This window comes from Cervus elaphus, chromosome 29 (assembly GCF_910594005.1).
Source record: "Cervus elaphus chromosome 29, mCerEla1.1, whole genome shotgun sequence".
NCBI lineage: Eukaryota > Metazoa > Chordata > Mammalia > Artiodactyla > Cervidae > Cervus > Cervus elaphus.
In genome coordinates this window covers 47,071,902-47,090,343 of record NC_057843.1, presented here as the reverse complement: position 1 = coordinate 47,090,343, position 18,442 = coordinate 47,071,902, and the positions used below count along the sequence as shown (strand labels likewise).

At 38.4% G+C, this 18,442-nt stretch overlaps 2 protein-coding genes across 2 annotated transcripts in view; one reads left to right on the top strand and one right to left on the bottom strand.

The window, feature by feature from the left end:
* Positions 1–18,442, top strand: part of LOC122686324 (60S ribosomal protein L7-like) — a 675,506-nt gene that overhangs the window by 577,775 nt on the left and 79,289 nt on the right. The window lies entirely within an intron of this gene.
* The window catches only part of TMC1 (transmembrane channel like 1), a 117,634-nt gene that overhangs the window by 25,349 nt on the left and 73,843 nt on the right, over positions 1–18,442 (bottom strand). The window contains exons 10-14 of the mRNA XM_043890663.1: positions 16,320–16,464; positions 15,515–15,709; positions 11,874–12,053; positions 11,593–11,754; positions 2,646–2,774 (exon numbers count right to left, since the gene is read on the bottom strand). Of these exons, the coding sequence (XP_043746598.1) occupies positions 2,646–2,774; positions 11,593–11,754; positions 11,874–12,053; positions 15,515–15,709; positions 16,320–16,464 (811 nt within the window). The remainder of the gene's footprint in view (positions 1–2,645; positions 2,775–11,592; positions 11,755–11,873; positions 12,054–15,514; positions 15,710–16,319; positions 16,465–18,442) is intronic.

Genomic DNA, 18,442 nt, shown 5'->3' with positions numbered 1-18,442 from the left:
TACATTTCCTGCTCTTTGCTGACAAGGGAGGCTTGTAGCAGAGTGTGAAGAATTGGTGAATGAATATTTCACCAAAAGAGGGCAGTATCCTCAGCTCTTGCCAGTTTCTCCAACATGAGAATATGGGCCTTTCAATATGTCAGGAAAAATAAGAAATCCATATTTTTTAAATGTAAAGCCCCGAGCTTTAAAATATTAGCTCATTAAAAAAAAGAAAAAAAAAAGAAAGAAAGAAGCAATACTGCAGACAAGAATAAAAATATCTGTCAGCTGAATCTAGCCTGCAGGCCCACATTTGCAACTTCTCCTTAGGCTTACAACTTTTACATCTCTGTATCCTCTTATCAGCTGGCACAGAGGTTTGCTCATGATAGTTTGTGACTAGCAGGCACTCATCTCTGTAAACTATCCACTGGTGGGTCAGTGATAATAAAATCCATATCAAAGATCCAGCATCCAACCTTAATGTTTCAAAACTTGTTTCACTGCCGAGTTTCTCTCTGACGAGCCTTCCAAAGGTAACATGGAAGAAAATTCACTTGCTGTGACTTCAAACAGGAATTTGCCTGTTTTCCTATACTTCATACTAACCCAAGAGCACCGTCAGCACTCAATAAATAATAAATTAGTCATTTAATTACAGCTTTTATGCATCCAGGTCATGTTATATTGACTTCATATTTGAAGCAAAATTTTCTAGCACTTAAGAAGAAAGAAGTCAGGGATAAAAGGCAAGCATAAGCCTAGTGATGGTCTAAGAAAGAAATGGCAATTATTTTTATGCCTGCTTCAGAAGAGCTGAATCAGGCCAGGAAAATAGAAATGAAACCAAGCCAGCTGAATACTTCACAGCGGAGAAGGGGGAAACAACACAAGAGCATTCTGGATCTATAGCATTACCTCACCATCGTCTACCAAACAACACGACCTTCTGGCTCCTCTAAAGAAGAACTTTCCGGAAGAAAGACAGAGATGACCTCATAAAAGGTACAGTCTCAAAGTCAGGTAGAGGATCTAGCCTGGAGTCTTGAAAATAGTTCTGAATATAGGACTTAATCAGAAACTAGAGGGCATGAGACAAGAAGACCAGCAGGGAAGAATATCCCTTCACTGGGGAGAAGAGAAACATCATTAGCTCAAGAACACAAGGGCAGAACTTGAGTCCAGGGCACATCCCTGGAAGCAAGCAGAGTTCTGTCAGCAGACAGTGTTGCCTTAATGGTGCTGAAATGTGGAGGTTCAACACTGAGTCAGCCAGTCAAAATAACTCCTGCTATGTGACAAGCGCAGCTCAAAGCTTGAGGTCAAGGCCTCTGTTTTGAGAAAGCTTTCATTCCAACAGAGGGAGACAGATAATAAGCACTTTCAAAACAGCAGATGTCAAGTAGTTATACAGTGTATAGAGAAAATAAAACTATGCTGAAACAGAGAGTGCCTGATGGGCCACCTTAGATTGGAAGGTCAGAGAAAAGTTTGAAGGAGGTGACTTATAAGCTGAGTCCTTAATGACAAGAATCAGTGCCGGCAAATTCTAGGAAACTGCACCCCCAGAAGGAAGAACAGCTAGGGCAGATGCAAGGAGCCCAATGTTTGTAAGTGTGATCTTCATCTTTCTCTTATCAGACTCATCAGTTATACATACAGTGCAAGAAGAAAAATTAGGAGGTAGGATGGTCTTTCAGATGTCAATAAGCAAAGACCAATGAGGACAGTTTGAGGATAACAAGAACCCCAATGTTTATGGATTTTACAAAGCAAGAGCAAAAGCAGTAGGAGATGAGTTCAGAAGGGAAAAAAGCAGATCACAAAGGGTATTGATGGCCCTGGACAGAGACTCAAATTCATTCTAAATATTTAGAAACCACTGGAAATACTTGAGCAAATAAGTACTATCAACTCCTCAGGTCCTGTTTCCCAAGATAACAAGTTTCATGTGCAAAAGGAGGACACAGAGATGTGTGTTCTGCTACCACTCTCAAACTTTGTGGGGGAATCTGGCGTTGAACAAAGACGGGGGTTAATGATGGAATCAACACCAGTGGGGCTCAGAGAAACCTGTGCTGTTGCTATGGGGAAGCAAATCAACTTGCTAGAATTCTACTCCACCACTTACCAGAGCCCTAGCAGCACCCTGGGCCTTTCACAGCCCCCTGCTGAGTCTCTGCTGAGCGCTTTATTAGACTGTGAGGTTTATGAGGCAGGCAGCATATTCACTGATGCCTTCACCCCCCAATGTACTGCACAGTGATGCACTTGATAAGTGTCCAGGAGTTTGCTTAGCAGAATTCAAAGGAATTAACAGAAAATGTACAGTTGATGCTACTCATCTTGCCCTGCTTCTAGAAATGCCAGCAAACTTCATGGGGAGGGTACAGACTGTGGGCCCAAGATTTACTGAGTTCACCAATTTAACAGATAAGGTTGAAGTCACTGCTTTAGCCACCTATAATTTTACTAGAATCTAATTTTGTTAGACTACTGCAAGCCATGATATTCAAGTCTTATCAATTCCTTCTGAATTAAAACTGTCCTCATTGGTCTTTGCTTATTGACATCTGAAAGACCATCCTACCTCCTAATTTTTCTTCTTGCACTGTATGTATAACTGATGAGTCTGATAAGAGAAAGATGAAGATCACACTTACATATCCGTATTCCAAATCCCAGCACCAGCAGTAGTTGCAAAACCTCACGAAGCACGCTCGGAGAAAGTCCCCAATGAGAATTGTAACATAAGTGGTCAGAACGTCAGAGACAGTCAGCCGCACAAATTCCTGTTGAAATAGTATGCGTATTAAAACAAGCATTTTCCCCTTCATGTAGTCCTAAAGTTGACTTCGAATTTGTCATGCTTTCTTAACAGTATTAACTTGAAACTGCAACCAATGGTAAAGAAACTAGTTAGGCATATCGAGCCAGTGAAAAATGTTTCCGCCTTATTTTATTAGTTTAAAAATAATTATTTCCTGTGCCCAAACCACTGGATCAAACGTCTTTCTATTGACAAACATTTATAAGCATGATACAAGAACACAAAACAGGAAAATACTGACAACACAGAAGGTTAGCAGTTTAATCTGACAAGCAGTGCTACTTATAAAATTAAAAGACAAACTTGTAAAAAGTACTTGTAGCATATATGATAGAGGACTAGTTTTTCTAACACATTAAAAACTTTTACAAATCAGTGCAATAGATGGGCAATTCAATAAGGAAAAGAATGGCAAATGGCACATATAAAAAGTAAGAAAATATACAATTAATTAAAACATTCAAAAGTATTTAATCCCTTACAAAAATAAAAAAAGGACTTAATTCCTTATAAAAATACAGTTGTTACTTTACACAGTGATAAATATTTTAAAACCCATGCTCTTCCATATTTATGAGAGTATGGTGAAAACAGGCTTTGTCATAAACTGATGGGGAAATTAGACTGCTGCAACATTTGCAGTGGGGCGAGGGGGCAGGACTTTTAAGATTCATCCTGTTGTAAAGTGTGTGACATCTGATCAAGAAAATCCACTTTTAGAAATGTATCTTACGCCAAGTGTCCAATCTATATAATTGTGAAAGCATTGTTTCTCCCAGATCAAAATTGGAAATAATTTAAATACACTCAAGAGGAAATAAAATAAAAATGGGTGTCAACACAATGAAATACTGTGAGCTCTTAAAAAACAAATGCTATTGTGATTAACAATGTAAACATATACTAAAAACCACTGAAATGGCTACTTTAAAGTACATGCAACCTTCTCAGACGGCAGGCACTGCATTCTTGTACTATCTGTTGATGCTATTATTTGTAAATGTTATCAGTTCAGTTCAGTCGCTCAGTCATGTCTGACTCTTTGTGACTCAATGGACTGCAGCACGCCAACCTCCTTGTCCATCACCAACTCCCAGACTTTACTCAAACTCATGCCCATTGAGTCAGTGATGCCATCCAATCATCTCATCCTCTGTTGCCCCCTTCTTCCTTCTGCCTTCTATCTTTTCCAGATTCAGGGTCTATTCAAATGAGTCAGTTCTTTGCATCAGGTGGCCGAAGTATTGGTGTTTCAGCTTCAACATCAGACCTTCCAATGAATATTCCAGATTGACTTCCTTAAGGATTTACAGGCTGGATCTCCTTGCAGCCAAGGACCTCTCAAGAGTCTTCTCCAACATCACAGTTCAAAAGCATCAATTCTTCAGCACTCAGCTTTCTTTATAGTCCAGCTCTCACATTCATACAGGACTACTAGAAAAACTATAGCCTTGACTAGACGGACCTTTGTTGGCAAAGTAATGTCTCTGCTTTTTGATATGCTATCTAGGTTGGTCATAAGTTTTCTTCCAAGGAACAAGCGTCTTTTAAATTCATGGCTGCAATCACCATCTGCAGTGATTTTGGAGACCCCAAAGATAAGTCTCTCACTGTTTCCCTGTCTGTTTGCCATGAAGTGATGGGACCAGATGCCATGATCTTAGTTTTCTGAATGTTGAGCTTTAAGCCAACTTTTTCACTCTCCTCTTTCACTTTCATCAAGAAGCTCTTTAGTTCTGCCATAGTTTGCTTTCTGCCATAAGGGTGATATCATCTGCATATCTCAGGTTATTGATATTTCTCCCAGCAATCTTGATTCCAGCCTGTGCTTCATCCAGCCCAGCATTTCTTATGATGTACTCTGCGTATAAGTTAAATGAGCAGGGTAACAATATACAGCCTTGAGGCACTCCTTTTCCTATTTGGAACCAGTCTGCTGTTCCATGTCCGGTTCTAACTGTTGCTTCCTGACCTGCATACAGATTTCTTAACCGGCAGGTCAGTGGTCTGGTACTCCCATCTCTTTCAGAGTTTTCCACAGTTTATTGTGATCCACACAGTCAAAGGCTTTGACATAATCAATAAAGCAGAAATAGATATTTTCCTGGAACTCTCTTGCATTTTTGATGATCCAGCGGATGTTGGCAATTTGATCTCTGGTTCCTCTGCCTTTTCTAAAACCAGCTGGAACATCTGGAAGTTCTTGGTTCACGTATTGCTGAAGCCTGGCTTGGAGAATTTTGAGCATTATTTTACTAGCGTGTGAGATGAGTGCAATTGTGTGGTAGTTTGAGCATTCTTTGGCATTGCCTTTCCTTGGGATTGGAATGAAAACTGACCTTTTCCAGTCCTGTGACCACTGCTGTGTTTTCCAGATTTGCTGGCATATTGAGTGCAGCACTTTAACAGCATCATCTTTTAAGATTTGAAATAACCCAATTGGAATTCCATTGCCTCCACTAGCTTTGCTTGTAGTGATGCTTCCTAAGGCCCACTTGACTTCACATTCCAGGATGTCTGGCTCTAGATGAGTGATCACACCATCATGATTATCTGGGCCATGAAGATCTTTTTTATATAGTTCTTCTGTGTATTCTTGCCACCTCTTCTTAATATATTCTGCTTCTGTTAGGTCCATACCATTTCTGTACTTTATTGAGCCCATCTTTGCATGAAATGTTCCCTTGGTATCTCTAATTTTCTTGAAGGGATCTCTAGTCTTTCCCGTTCTGTTGTTTTCCTCTGTTTCTTTGCATTGATCGCTGAGGAAGTCTTCCTTATCTCTCCTTGCTATTCTTTGGAACTCTACATTCAAATGGGTATATCTTTCCTTTTCTCCTTTGCTTTTTGCTTCTCTTCTTTTCTCATCTATTTGTAAGGCCTCCTCAGACAACCATTTTGCTTTTTTGCATTTCTTTTTCTTGGGGATGGTCTTGATCCCTGTCTCCCGTACAATGTCATGAACCTCCATCCATAGTTCATCAGGCATTCTATCAGATCTAATCCCTTAAATCTATTTCTCACTTCCACTATATAATTGTAAGGGATTTGATTTAGGCCATACCTGAATGGTCTAGTGGTTTTCCTGACTTTCTTCAGTTTACATCTGAATTTAGCAATAGGGATTTCATTATCTGAGCCACAGTCAGCTCCCTGTCTTGTTTTTGCTGAATGTATAGAGCTTTTCCATCTTTAGCTGCAAAGAATATAATCAGTCTGATTTTGGTGTTGACCATTTGCTGATGTTCATGTGTAGAGTCTTCTCTTGTTTTGTTGGAAGAGGGTGTTTGCTATGACCAGTGAATTCTCTTGGTAAAACTCTATTAGCCTTTGCCCTGCCTCATTTCATACTCCAAGGCCAAATTTGCCTGTTATTCCAGGTGTTTCTTGACTTCTTACTTTTGCATTCCAGTCCTCTGTAATGAAAAGGACATCTATTTGGGGTGTTAGTTCTAGAAAGTCTTGTAGGTCTTCACAGAACTGTTCAACTTCAGCTTCTTCAGCATTACTGGTTGGGGCATAGACTTGGATTACTGTGATATTGAATGATTTGCCTTGGAAATGAACAGAGATCATTCTGTCATTTTTGAGATTTCATCCAAGTACTGCATTTCAGACTCTTTTGTTGACTAAGAGGGCTACTCCATTTCTTCTAAGGGATTCTTGCCCACAGTAGTAGATATAATGGTCATCTGAGTTAAATTCACCCATTCCAGTCCATTTTAGTTCGCTGATTCCTAAAATGTCGACATTCATTCTGTCCATCTTCTGTTTGACCACTTCCAATTTGCCTTGATTCATGGACCTAACACTTCAGGTTCCTATGCAATATTGCTCTTTACAGCATTAGCCATTGCTTCCATCACCAGTCACATCCACAACAGGGTGTTGTTTTTGCTTTGGCTCCTTCTTTTCATTCTTTCTGGAGTTATTTCTCCACTGATCTCCAATAGCATATTGAGCATCTACCAACCTGGGGAGTTCATCTTTCAGTGTCCTATCTTTTTGCCTTTTCATTCTGTTCATGGGGTTCGCAAGGCAAGAACACTGAAGTGGTTTGCCATTTCCTTCTCCAGTGGACCACATTTTTTCAGAACTCTCCACCATGACCCATCCATAGACGTTATGTATTTATTTAATTAATGGTTTTGTTCTTCCTAAGAGATTGTAATTCTCACAAGGACAAAGAAGAGATACACATTTGTTCCCCACTGTACTTCCAGTATCTAGCACAATGCCCAATACTAATATGCACTTAATGAACATGGAGTGAGTGATTGAGTGACAATAAATTCTTGCAGTTATTACTGAACATAACTTTTCTCTTCCCTACTCTTATTCTTCTTTTCATTCCCCAGGAAACTTGAGTTCAGATTCTAATAATTAGCATCCATTAGTGGCAGACTATAAGGGATATTTTTAGGTTTCCAGCACGATCTTGAAAAGACTTCCTCAGTAAGAGACAGTTTCAGAGTGATTTTGAAGTTCTCCACAAACTCCTAAGCACCCTCATCCCAGTGGTTGAAGTCTGATTCTTCCCCTAAGCAGTATCCTAACTTTTACATAAAATAGCAGAAGAGGATTCAAACATCATGTGAAAATGTTTATTAACACACCATAGAGGGAATATACTGTTTTACAAGAAAGGAAATTCCCAAAATGGTGGTCCAGCCCACCAAGGGAACATCATTCAGTCCAAGTTTCTAGCTTGCTAGTCAGGATGGAGCATGACTTCCCCACAGGCCTTCCGCAGAGCGCTGCACTCCACATGTCACACTTCAGACTTCTGACATGTAGTAATAAAATGCTTGGGTAGCTTTGATCAATAAATCTAAGACTACCATTAGCAAGTAGACTTAGTGTTAGTGTCTCTCAGTTGTGTCTGACTCTTTGCAATCCCATGGACTGTAGCCCATCAGGATCCTTTGTCCATAGAATTCTCCAGGCAAGAATACTACAGTGGGTAGCCAGTCCCTTCTCCAGGGGATCTTCCCAACCCAGGGATTAAACCCAGATCTCCCACACGGAAGTCAGATTCTTTACTGTCTGAGCCACCAGGGAAATAATAGAGAAGGCGTATCACAAAGACTATAGATTTTCCATGGCAGGATCCTGAGGAGCATGCAATGATGCTAGTTATGCTTCTGGAGGATGATTTGGCACTATAGAGAAGGACACAAACTCTAATCAGATTCTGTAGGTTAAATTTGGATTCCTATCACTGGCTTCCTTTAAGGTCTCCTTTAAGGTCTTCCTTTAAGGTCTCTTTTCTAAGTTATGGTCTCCTCATCTATAAAATGGGGATAATGATACAACTTGGAGGGCAATTTATTAATAAAAACTCAAAGAGGCAATGCCTGGCACACAGGAAGAATCTGATAAATGTGAGCCATTGTTATCACTATCTTCAGTTGGAGTCGGCTTTCTCTCTATACCCAAAATGCAGACCTCAGTATACAGCTTCAAATAGTGATCTCCCAAGAACTGTTCTGCTGCTTACCTATCAAATGCCGTTGGAGATGAGACTAAGTGACTACATCTTGAGATTTCCTGGAGACGTAAAGGAGTCACCAAATTCTTATAATCAGAGAGAGCCAGAGTTCCACAGTATCCTTGAGGGAAAACAGAGGAGAGGACATCCACAGAGAAAAAGAGGAAACATCTGGAATGTTCTCATAGAACAATGAACAATTCTTTGGGGGTGCATCTCTAACATTCCATGCAGAGAAGCTGCTGATACGATTTCTTCTGGAATGACTTTGTTTTAAAAGTGGTGGAAAAAAAAAAAAAAAAGTGGTGGAAATTCATGTTTCCAGGTGCATGGATATACATATTGATCTCTTAAAGGCCAGACCTTCCCCGCACTCAGGGTTTTTGCATCCCCTGTGTTCTCTTTGCCCCCATGGATCCCAGCTCTCTCATCAACATTCTGTTCAGAATCACAGCCCTTCCCGCCTCCAGCTCCCACAAGCTTTCCCACTAGTGCTGCCTGTTCCTTTAAAGAAAGGAAGGTGAAAGAGAAAAGGGAACCCCAACTACAAACAGCGGTAAGAAAAGATGATGAAGCAAAGAAAACCACTAGGGACAGGATTTTAAAAAAAGAAAAGGAACAAGACAAGCAGCATGGTACAGGGGCTCTGAGAAGAATAATTAAATAAATATTTTTTTCTTTATTTTAATGCAGGATGCAGAAGACTATCCCCGAAGTTTCTGCATAATCAGAAACATGTTTTCTAGATTGCATTGACATTCATGTCTAATTAATTGCTGCCTCCTCTTCAGAAGTGAGCGGCTTCCACCTTATTCTTTACAGTTAGTTCTATTAATCCTGTTTAATCCAGGTGTTTTCTTCGTAAATAATAAGTTTCTTAGCCCTCATGCCACTCTACATTCTGGGATGTCCATTAAGAAAATGTCTCAAACTTTTTGAGTTTGTGAAAACTACTTGTTTTGTTTTTTTCATTTCTCTCAACTTTTGCTGAAGGTTTAGGGAACAGCTTAGAAGTGATAAAAAAAAAAAAAGACTCAATTAAAAACAGGCTCATGGCCCCCTTTCTCCACCTTTAAAGTACATCACTCCAACCTCCGTCTCACTGTCACGGCCAGTTTTTCTCACTCTTGCCTCCCATGTATAAGCATGTTATGATTTTGTTAGACTACCCATATAATCCAGGATACTTTTCCTATCCCCAGATATTTAACCTACTCACATTGGTAAACTCCATTTTACTATGTAAGGTAACATATTCACAACTTCCAGGAATTAGAACATGGACATTTTGGAGTAGCTTTTATTCTGTCTACCACACCATGTATCACAAGTATCTCTCTAGCAAGTACAGGCAGTTTTCCTTTCATTTATTATTTCATACATTGTATGTTCCTATAAACATGTATAAAACATGGATGTCTGAAAACTGAGAATTCAATAACATGCAACCAGAAAAGGAAGGCCTATCTGGTCCCTGAAAGCTTAAAAAATAGAGTCCTTATTTATACTCTTTGGACTTAGTTCTCAATGATGTCTGTCTAGCATTATACACATTTTCCGTACTTTTTTCCACAGTTGAAATTACAGATGAGTCGCTTAAGTAAGATGAGTATCCAAAGCTAAAGACATCTAACGATATCTGTATTTGTTTAAATTAGTTTTATAAGACTAATGCTAATTTTCAATTTTCCATTTATCATACAAAATTTATGGAAATAATAATATGAATAATTAAAAACCAAAAAAAATGTATTCAAATAATTTCCCAAAGATCACATTACTACTGAAGCTGAGCTGTTGTCTGACAGACAGAAGCACTATGACATGTCTTTAAATGTCTGTTCACCATAGTCCAAAATCAGTTTATGAAATGCAATGAGGAATCAATTCTAATGAGATAAAATTAAAGGAATTTCAAAATATAAATTTGATTTGTATAGAGATGAGAGACCTGATGGGACATAGATGGGGAAACACTGGAAACATTGTTAGATTTTATTTTTGGGGGCTCCAAAATCACAGCAGATGGTGATTGCAGCCATGAAATTAAACGACGCTTATTCCTTGGAAGGAAAGTTATGACCAACCTAGATAGCATATTAAAAAGCAGAGACATTACTTTGCCAACAAAGTAATGTTGTTAGTCTAGTTGACTTGTCTAGTTGTTGTTGTCTAGTTGTATAGACAACAACATTGTCTAGACAATGTTGACTTGTCTAGTCAAGGCTATGGTTTTTCCAGTGGTCATGTATGGATGTAAGAGTTGGACTGTGAAGAAAGCTGAGCGCTGAAGAATTGATGCTTTTGAACTGTGGTGTTGGAGAAGACTCTTGAGAGTCCCTTGGACTGCAAGGAGATCAACCAGTCCATCCTAAAGGAGATCAGTCCTGGGTGTTCATTGGAAGGACTGATGCTGAAGCTGAAACTCCAGTACTTTGGCCACCTCATGCGAAGAGTTGACTCATTGGAAAAGACCCTGATGCTGGGAGGGATTAGGGGCAGGAGGAGAAGGGGACAACAGATGATGAGATGGCTGGATGGCATCACCGACTCGATGGACATGAGTTTGAGTAAACTCTGGGAGTTGGTGATAGACAGGGAGGCCTGGTGTGCTGTGATTCACGGGGTCGCAAAGAGTCAGACATGACTGAGCGACTGAACTGAACTGACTGAAGAGACCTGAAGTACGTTTTTGTTTTTGTTTGGTTTGGTTTCCCTTAATTGAACAGAAAGCCATAGGAAACACTATTTCTTTTATCTGCTAAAATACCATTAGTCTTGGACTGGGGTCATTTACACAGTCATCTGAAAACAACAAACCTAAAATAGCATTTCCTTTAATGCTTAAGGGGCAATTATTTGACAAAACTCAATATTATTGAAATAAATTTTAGTGTATGCTCCCAAATGAACTTTTTCTCTTTTTCTTAGGGAAAACAGGTAACACTAACTAGAGTGCCATTTAAATATTTGCTTGGGCCTGGGTGCTAAATCTGGGTGCTTTATTATAATATATACAGAAAATATCCCCTCAGGCCATTTTAAAACACCCTTCCTTTATATGCTGTAGTAAAAGGGGTGTAAATGTACTACTTACCTGAATGGATGCTTGTGAGGACTGCAAGAGTTAATATATATGAAATTCATAGCCAGCATATAGTGAGCAGTCAGTAAGTCTTAGCAATTTTCATTTATAAGCAATATAAACCAGGTCACACTTACAGAAGAAATTTCGACTCTGCTCTTTTTTAATCCAATAATTGTTATGCACTCCTGGGTGTGACATTACCTGCCCCACCATTGTTTCCCAGCAGGGTCCTCGAGGTACATCTGCAGGGTGCACAAAAAAGGGTGGCCCGGTGGTATTTTCAGCAAGGGATGCATTGTAGGCCTTGATCATGTTGGCTTCCCATAGGGTAATATTGGCCTTTACTAGCTTCTCCTCCTCAATCTAGAAAGGAGAGTATTGGAAACAAAATTGAAACAGATTTTGAAGGCATTTCTGGCAATCTTGAGACTGGGAATGTAACAATGAGCTGATGGCAAGGACAATCCAGACACAAGATTTACCTTGTTGTTAATCTCATCCATCAGGGCAAGAATAAATACATACAGGTTGCCTAAAAGAAGAGCAAAAATGCGTCCCAGTAGCCATTTCAGAGCAATGAGGGGATGGTAGTCTTCCAATTCAGCAAATAAGTCAAATAGTGTTGGACAGAACATCCCCAGGAGGGACATGACCATGTTCATCTACAAGAAGACACAAGGGGTGAACCAAGTTGATGGTGTTTAAAAATTATTGTTTTCTTCCAAATTTGCAAGATTCCAACTAGATTCCTTCAATATTCTATAAGACTAAAAATTATTTCATGCATTTTTAAAATATGATCTTAATAAAATAAGGACAATATCCAACTCATACTTTTAAGATGTACATGTGCACAAGTTTGTGGATATGCCAGTAATAATAGTCTATTTCCTAGTATACAAGGGATATGATTTACATTACTTTTATGCAGATAATACATTGGTCTACATGGTAACAATTCTGCACTTCACAACAAGATTTCCAAAGAAAATGAAAAATTATCTGCTTGAGGAATGGGTTCAAATAGGAAATACTAATTTGACAACCATCAACACATAGGCTAGTTTAATCAACTAGAATGGATGAATTCCTTGAGATGGGCTCAGGAATACTGAGTTAGGGGAAATGCAAACTGCTGCGGGCAAAAAGAAAGAAAATGGAATAGATTTTATCAAATAAAACAGAGAGGATGTTCAGAAAATACAAAAGGAGAATACATAGCATAATGTCATCAAAGCCAAGACAGAAAAGTTTCAGAAATAAAGGACTGGCTTATAATGCCAAAAGTAAGAAAAGTATGAAAGAGAGAGAAAATGAAAATATGACAAGCTGGAAATCTGTGGTCCATATCTCCATATTGATTGACACACTTATGAATATATTATTAGGGTAAATTAAGCATGTGCCACATTTATAATGGGGGAGAAAAACCTTTAAATAAAATTTTTAAAAAGGTTCCACATGCATACCCGTGGCTGATTCATGGCAATGTATGGCAAACCACTACAATATTGTGAAGTAATTAGCCTCCAATTAAAATGAATAAATTTATTTTTAAAAAAAAGTTCCAGTTGACACTGGCAATTTTTTTGCCTGAATAGCTGGCTCAAATTGTCACTACTGTGAGTTCCCATTTCCCCCGGTGGACTCCATGTTTTGAATGATTAGAACTACCAGGCTATATTTAGAAAATAATTATCAATATGTTTTTTTGCTTTTGACTAAAAACATTATGTAAGTATGACTAGTGGGAGCTAACAGTCAGCATGATGTATATAAAATCAGCATAATATAATTTCAGCCTAAAGTAAAAACTTGGCAGAGCCTATGCAGTCTAAGGTAAGTTTGAATTGTTTCATCAAGTTTGTAAAGTTTTTCATGAATCTGCATTATTACCTTTGTTGGTCCCTAGAATCAGGAGTTCCCTAAGATGGATGTTTTTTAACCCATCTGGGCTGGATGAAGCACAAGCTGGAATCAAGATTGCCAGGAGAAATATCAATAACCTCAGATATGCAGATGACACCATCTTTATGGCAGAAAGTGAAGAACTTAAGAGCCTTTTGATGAAAGTGAAAGAGGAGAGTGAAAAAGTTGGCTTAAAGCTCAACATTCAGAAAACTAAGATCATGGCATCTGGTCCTTTCACTTCATGGCAAATAGATGGGGAAACAGTGGAAACAGTGGCTGACTTTATTTTTGGGGGCTCCAAAATCACTGCCGATGGTGATTGCAGCCATGAAATTAAAAGATGCTTACTCCTTGGAAGGAAAGATATGACCAACCTAGCCAACATATTAAAAAGCAGAGACATTACTTTGTCAACAAAGGTCCGTCTAGTCAAGGTTATGGTTTTTCCATTAGTCATGTATGGATGTGAGAGTTGGACTCTCACCGAGCACCGAAGAATTGATGCTTTTGAATTGTGGTGTTGGAGAAGACTCTTGAGAGTCCCTTGGACTGCAAGGAGATCCAACCAGTCCATCCTAAAGGAAATCAGTTCTGGGTGTTCATTGGAAGGACTGATGTTGAAGGTGAAACTCCAATATTTTGGCCACCTGCTGTGAAGAGCTAACTCATTAGAAAAGACCCTGATGTTGGGAAAAATTGAAGGCAGGAGGAGAAGGGGATGACAGAGGATGAGATGGTTGGATGGCATCACCGACTCAATGGACATGAGTTTGAGCAAGCTTCGGGAGTTGGTGATGGTCTGGGAAACCTGGCGTGCTGTAGTCCATGGGGTCGTGAAGGGTCGGACGTGACTGAGTGACTGAACTGAACTGAACTGAAGATGGATATTAACCAAATTCTTATAAAGAGTGACCATTTTAATGATAATCAATTACCCATTCTTTTGTGGTTCACTGATACAAAAATATAATCAATATGAACCACAAACCAAAGTGGTATGATAATTTTGCCTACAAGTGCTATCATAACTGCAAAAGATAATCTTAAAAGCAAATTTAGTAATACTGTGAGATTCCCCCTTAGCTTTAAGTAAGTAAGACCCTACCTAATGACTCTGTTTTACAGGATTCCATGAAATATCTATGTCTTCATAGTCTCTTAAATGAATGGTCTTCCATCTTCAGCATTATTGCTTCTGAAATACCTAGAATGTTTTTGTTTGGAACCTTCTGTTTTAAGTGTGCTATACCATCTTCTGTCTAAGATTTTTCTAAGAAATTCTATGCTTATGAATACTTTCTTAATCTGTTTGGTCTATAAGGCTTTGCAGAAGTTTCAGTGCTGTAAATCTACAGTTCCCACTGCTTCAATCTTCATACTCTTTGAGAATGTCCCAGTTCAAAATGATGTCAGATTGTATTCTGGAACATTTTATGAAAGGGAACAGGCCCAAGAAACAACACATGACCAATGATCTCCTGATTCTAAATGTCTACTTCTGACCTCTTTTCTTGGACCTGCTAAATGGGCAGATACCCTGAAGACAAATCACAGTGATAATATTTAATTCCTGGCAAAGAGCTGGCCTTCCTCATTTGAATAGCACTTGAAGGGGGAGGTAATAGGGTAGGGGGACAAGGAGGTGGAGCAGTTAGGCTGCTGGTCAAAAATAGAGAGAGGCCCAGTCTTGCCCAAAGTATGGGAGGAAATCTGAATGTTTGCAATGGGAGATTAATATAAGAATCCAGGACTTTATCATCCCCATGTCAAAGAATTCAGGCAACAACTGGATCTTTCAAAGACAGAAGCAGGATCTACAGAGAGTGCAAAATAGGTTCATGGAGAGAGTGTTGGGCTTGAAATCAAAATTCTTAAATTTTAACTCACTGTTCTCCATGGTTCTGTAACCATGAACACATCACCTAACCTGAGATTCATTATCTCGGTCTATAAAACATACTATTTGGAATATATGTGTTCTAATCTCTCTTCCAACTCTACCTAATATAGCAAAGTGAGAAACAGACACACAGTAGACAGATTTGGAAATAAGGCTGGAATAAAGAACTGTGTGCCAAGGTTCATTCACTCTCAGGGCAAGATGACAGAGGTAGGTAAAGAGTGGCTGTATTTCATGTTCCAGCATTGAAGCACAACTCACAAAACCTTAAATGTCAGATTCTAAGCACATAAAAAGCATGCAGAGACGAACTTCATTTTTTTCCCACCACCCAAGGGTGTCAGGATCTTGCTGCGCAAATTCCTGGGATCGCTTCACAGCCCAAAAGATGAGGTATCCACTCCCGCCAAGTGTTAGAAACACGAAGAAGTTAGCAAGAAACCTCAGGAATCTGATCAAGTGGATGTTTTCTTCTACTTGGGCTGCTCTTTCTTCTATTATAGCTTCCTGTACCCAAGGAAAACAGGAAAAAAAAAAAAAGAATTATCTGATCTACAAAAAATATCATGAACTTAGGAATTATTTTCACAAACATTAGAATGTGAGGAATGAAAATGTAAACTAAATCTGGGATTCCACAAACCAGGTGAATATTGCCAGCAAGTGAGAAAATGTAAGAGAAAAAGGAAGAATTCTTACAAACTCTGGCTGATCTAATATTAAGACAGTCTTCATTCTAGAGTCTCTTCTAGTATGGCTTTTTAAAACAATTACAAAATAATACTTTAGAGTTATTTTAAATATTGAGCTAATGTATTCCTGTAAATAATAAGTGAGCATTGTTCTATTATTTAAAATATTTGATTCTGATTACTAATGGTTAGCTATTCCAAGCCAATGGTGTTTTATTACCAAATTTAGAGAAAAATAGTGCTATCACAAGTCATTAATCGTTTTCCAGTCATACTCAGAACCCTGCCCAGATCCTGGTAGGAAGAAATGATGAGTTAATCTTTCTTTTAATTGTCAAGATACTTTGCTATACATACCATTTGGAATGATTCTAATTTTACTCTTATAAATACCAAGAAAAGGCTCTTGAAGTTGGTATCTTTACCTTAAAGTTCATTGTAATAGAATTGAATTTGTTGTCTGCTGTTTCAGGGTTGCCAATAAGGTAGTCCCAGCTAGTGAACACCTTCCAGCTAAAGTTGAAAGTGTTATCATCACCACCTCCGTCATCACCAATATTTTTGGTCATCCTATGCAAACAGGAGGTTTAATCCAGCAGCCAGAATACAAACAGAAAGGGAGAGATTAGGGAATAGCAAGACATCATAATTTTAGGGATATTGGAGAAGCAATATCAAAAAGACATATACTTTCAATTAAGTTTTTTCTAATAACCAGAAAAGTTTATTTTTAACAAAATTTGGTTTGTTTTAACTTTTTAAACTTCATTTTCTAGGCTTTCAGGATTAGAAAACTACTAAACATTGATGGTTTTAACAATTAAACAGGTTATATAAAAATATGTTTTTATTTGTTTTCCTAAACTGTTTTCTGAGGGTCATATACTGGACTCTGAACCTTTTATGGGACAAGGATCTCTTTAGAAACCTGATGAGAACCACTGGGCCCCTACCCAGGGAAAAAATATGTATAGGCTCTAAAACGGTTGTACACAATTTTAGTTGGTTTACAGTTGAAAGCATAGGGATAGATTAATCCAGGTCAGATCAGGAAACTTCTTTATAGGTTTCAAATCCTCTAAGAATCTCCTCCCAAAGAGTGATTACACTGAATGCATGAAAGTTTTCCATACTCTACAACTCTTGACCAAAAATCAAGATTTTTATACAACTTTAATGCCAAGTGGTTACATATATTCTAATAACTTATGTTTAAAAAATTGTTTTTTGCTTGGACCATTTAAAATACATTTACTTAAAGGTTTATTTCAGTGGTTAAAAATCTATATCCAACTTACTTCACTTCCTTGTTTCCCCTACCACCATAGATAGCAAAATTAAAACTTTATATGATACATATTGCAGAATGGTCCTATAAGGTTTTGGCTTTTTACAGTGCTGTGGAATTAAAAAGGAAAGGAGAATGAGGACATAAAGATGACATTATAGTTTGGCAGACATCTCTCAGGTCATCTAAATTCTACCACTGTTAGTCCTATCTCTTACAGAGGTTTATATGTTTCAAATGGGCTCATGTGTTTGAAAAATAACTAAAAATAATTATTACTTACCAAGCTATTATTACCTGGTAAGTAATAATTATTACTTACCAAATTATTACTTATTCTACCACTTTACCCTCTGCAAATGTTATTTATGTGTATTATCATATTTGTCCTTCTTAAAAACTTAGTGAGAGGTCAAGGTAGTTGATACTGTTCTCTGTTACAGATGAGGAAGTTGAAGGGTAAAATTATGAAGTGATTTCCTGGACATAATTCTGAGGTAAATCACAGAGGTTGGTCAAGAGCTCAGTGTTTCTGACTTCACTCTTATACCCAAGCTAGGACAACATGAGATATGTTGAACCATACACGATGCCTTTTTGTAGGTTGAAAAGTGTTGAAATCAAACATTCCTAATGATTTAACCTAGGGAGAAAATTATTTTTTTGATTCAGATGCCATCATTCCTTTTGTGCATAGTCATTGAGCAAAGGGCAGGGTCTCAGGTAAAACTGATCACTTGACAGACGATTTTACATGGACCTTTATCACTGGCAAGATTCTATACCTGAAGTCAGCCTCCCAGAGAAGGGAGCTCAAGCTTGACAAGCAAACTGGGGACATCTAGCACATGGGAATTGTCAAGAAAGGGAGTGGAATACTAAACGCATAAGGAAGGATACTGAAGACAAACTCCACGAACAACACATTTTTACTGAGATGGCCCTGATAGCTATAAAATGTCCCATGTACAGCTCCATCCCTTGGCTGCAGAGAAAAAAAGTGTACATACTTAAACAAAAATTCTTCCTTTTTCAAGGGGGCTATAGTTTTGAACAACTGTATCTCAAGCTATCTCAACATATAATTTGCAAGGAAGAAAGAAGTGGAGGAAGGACGACGAATGATCAACCATCTCGCCTTGTCAGGGACTGAGTGGTTACCCAGGACAAAAGATTTTCAGTGCTAAAGCCGATGGAGTCCTGGGTCAACAAAGTTAGCCATCCTATCTTAAAATCTCAAAGTACTTTCTTGTATATCTA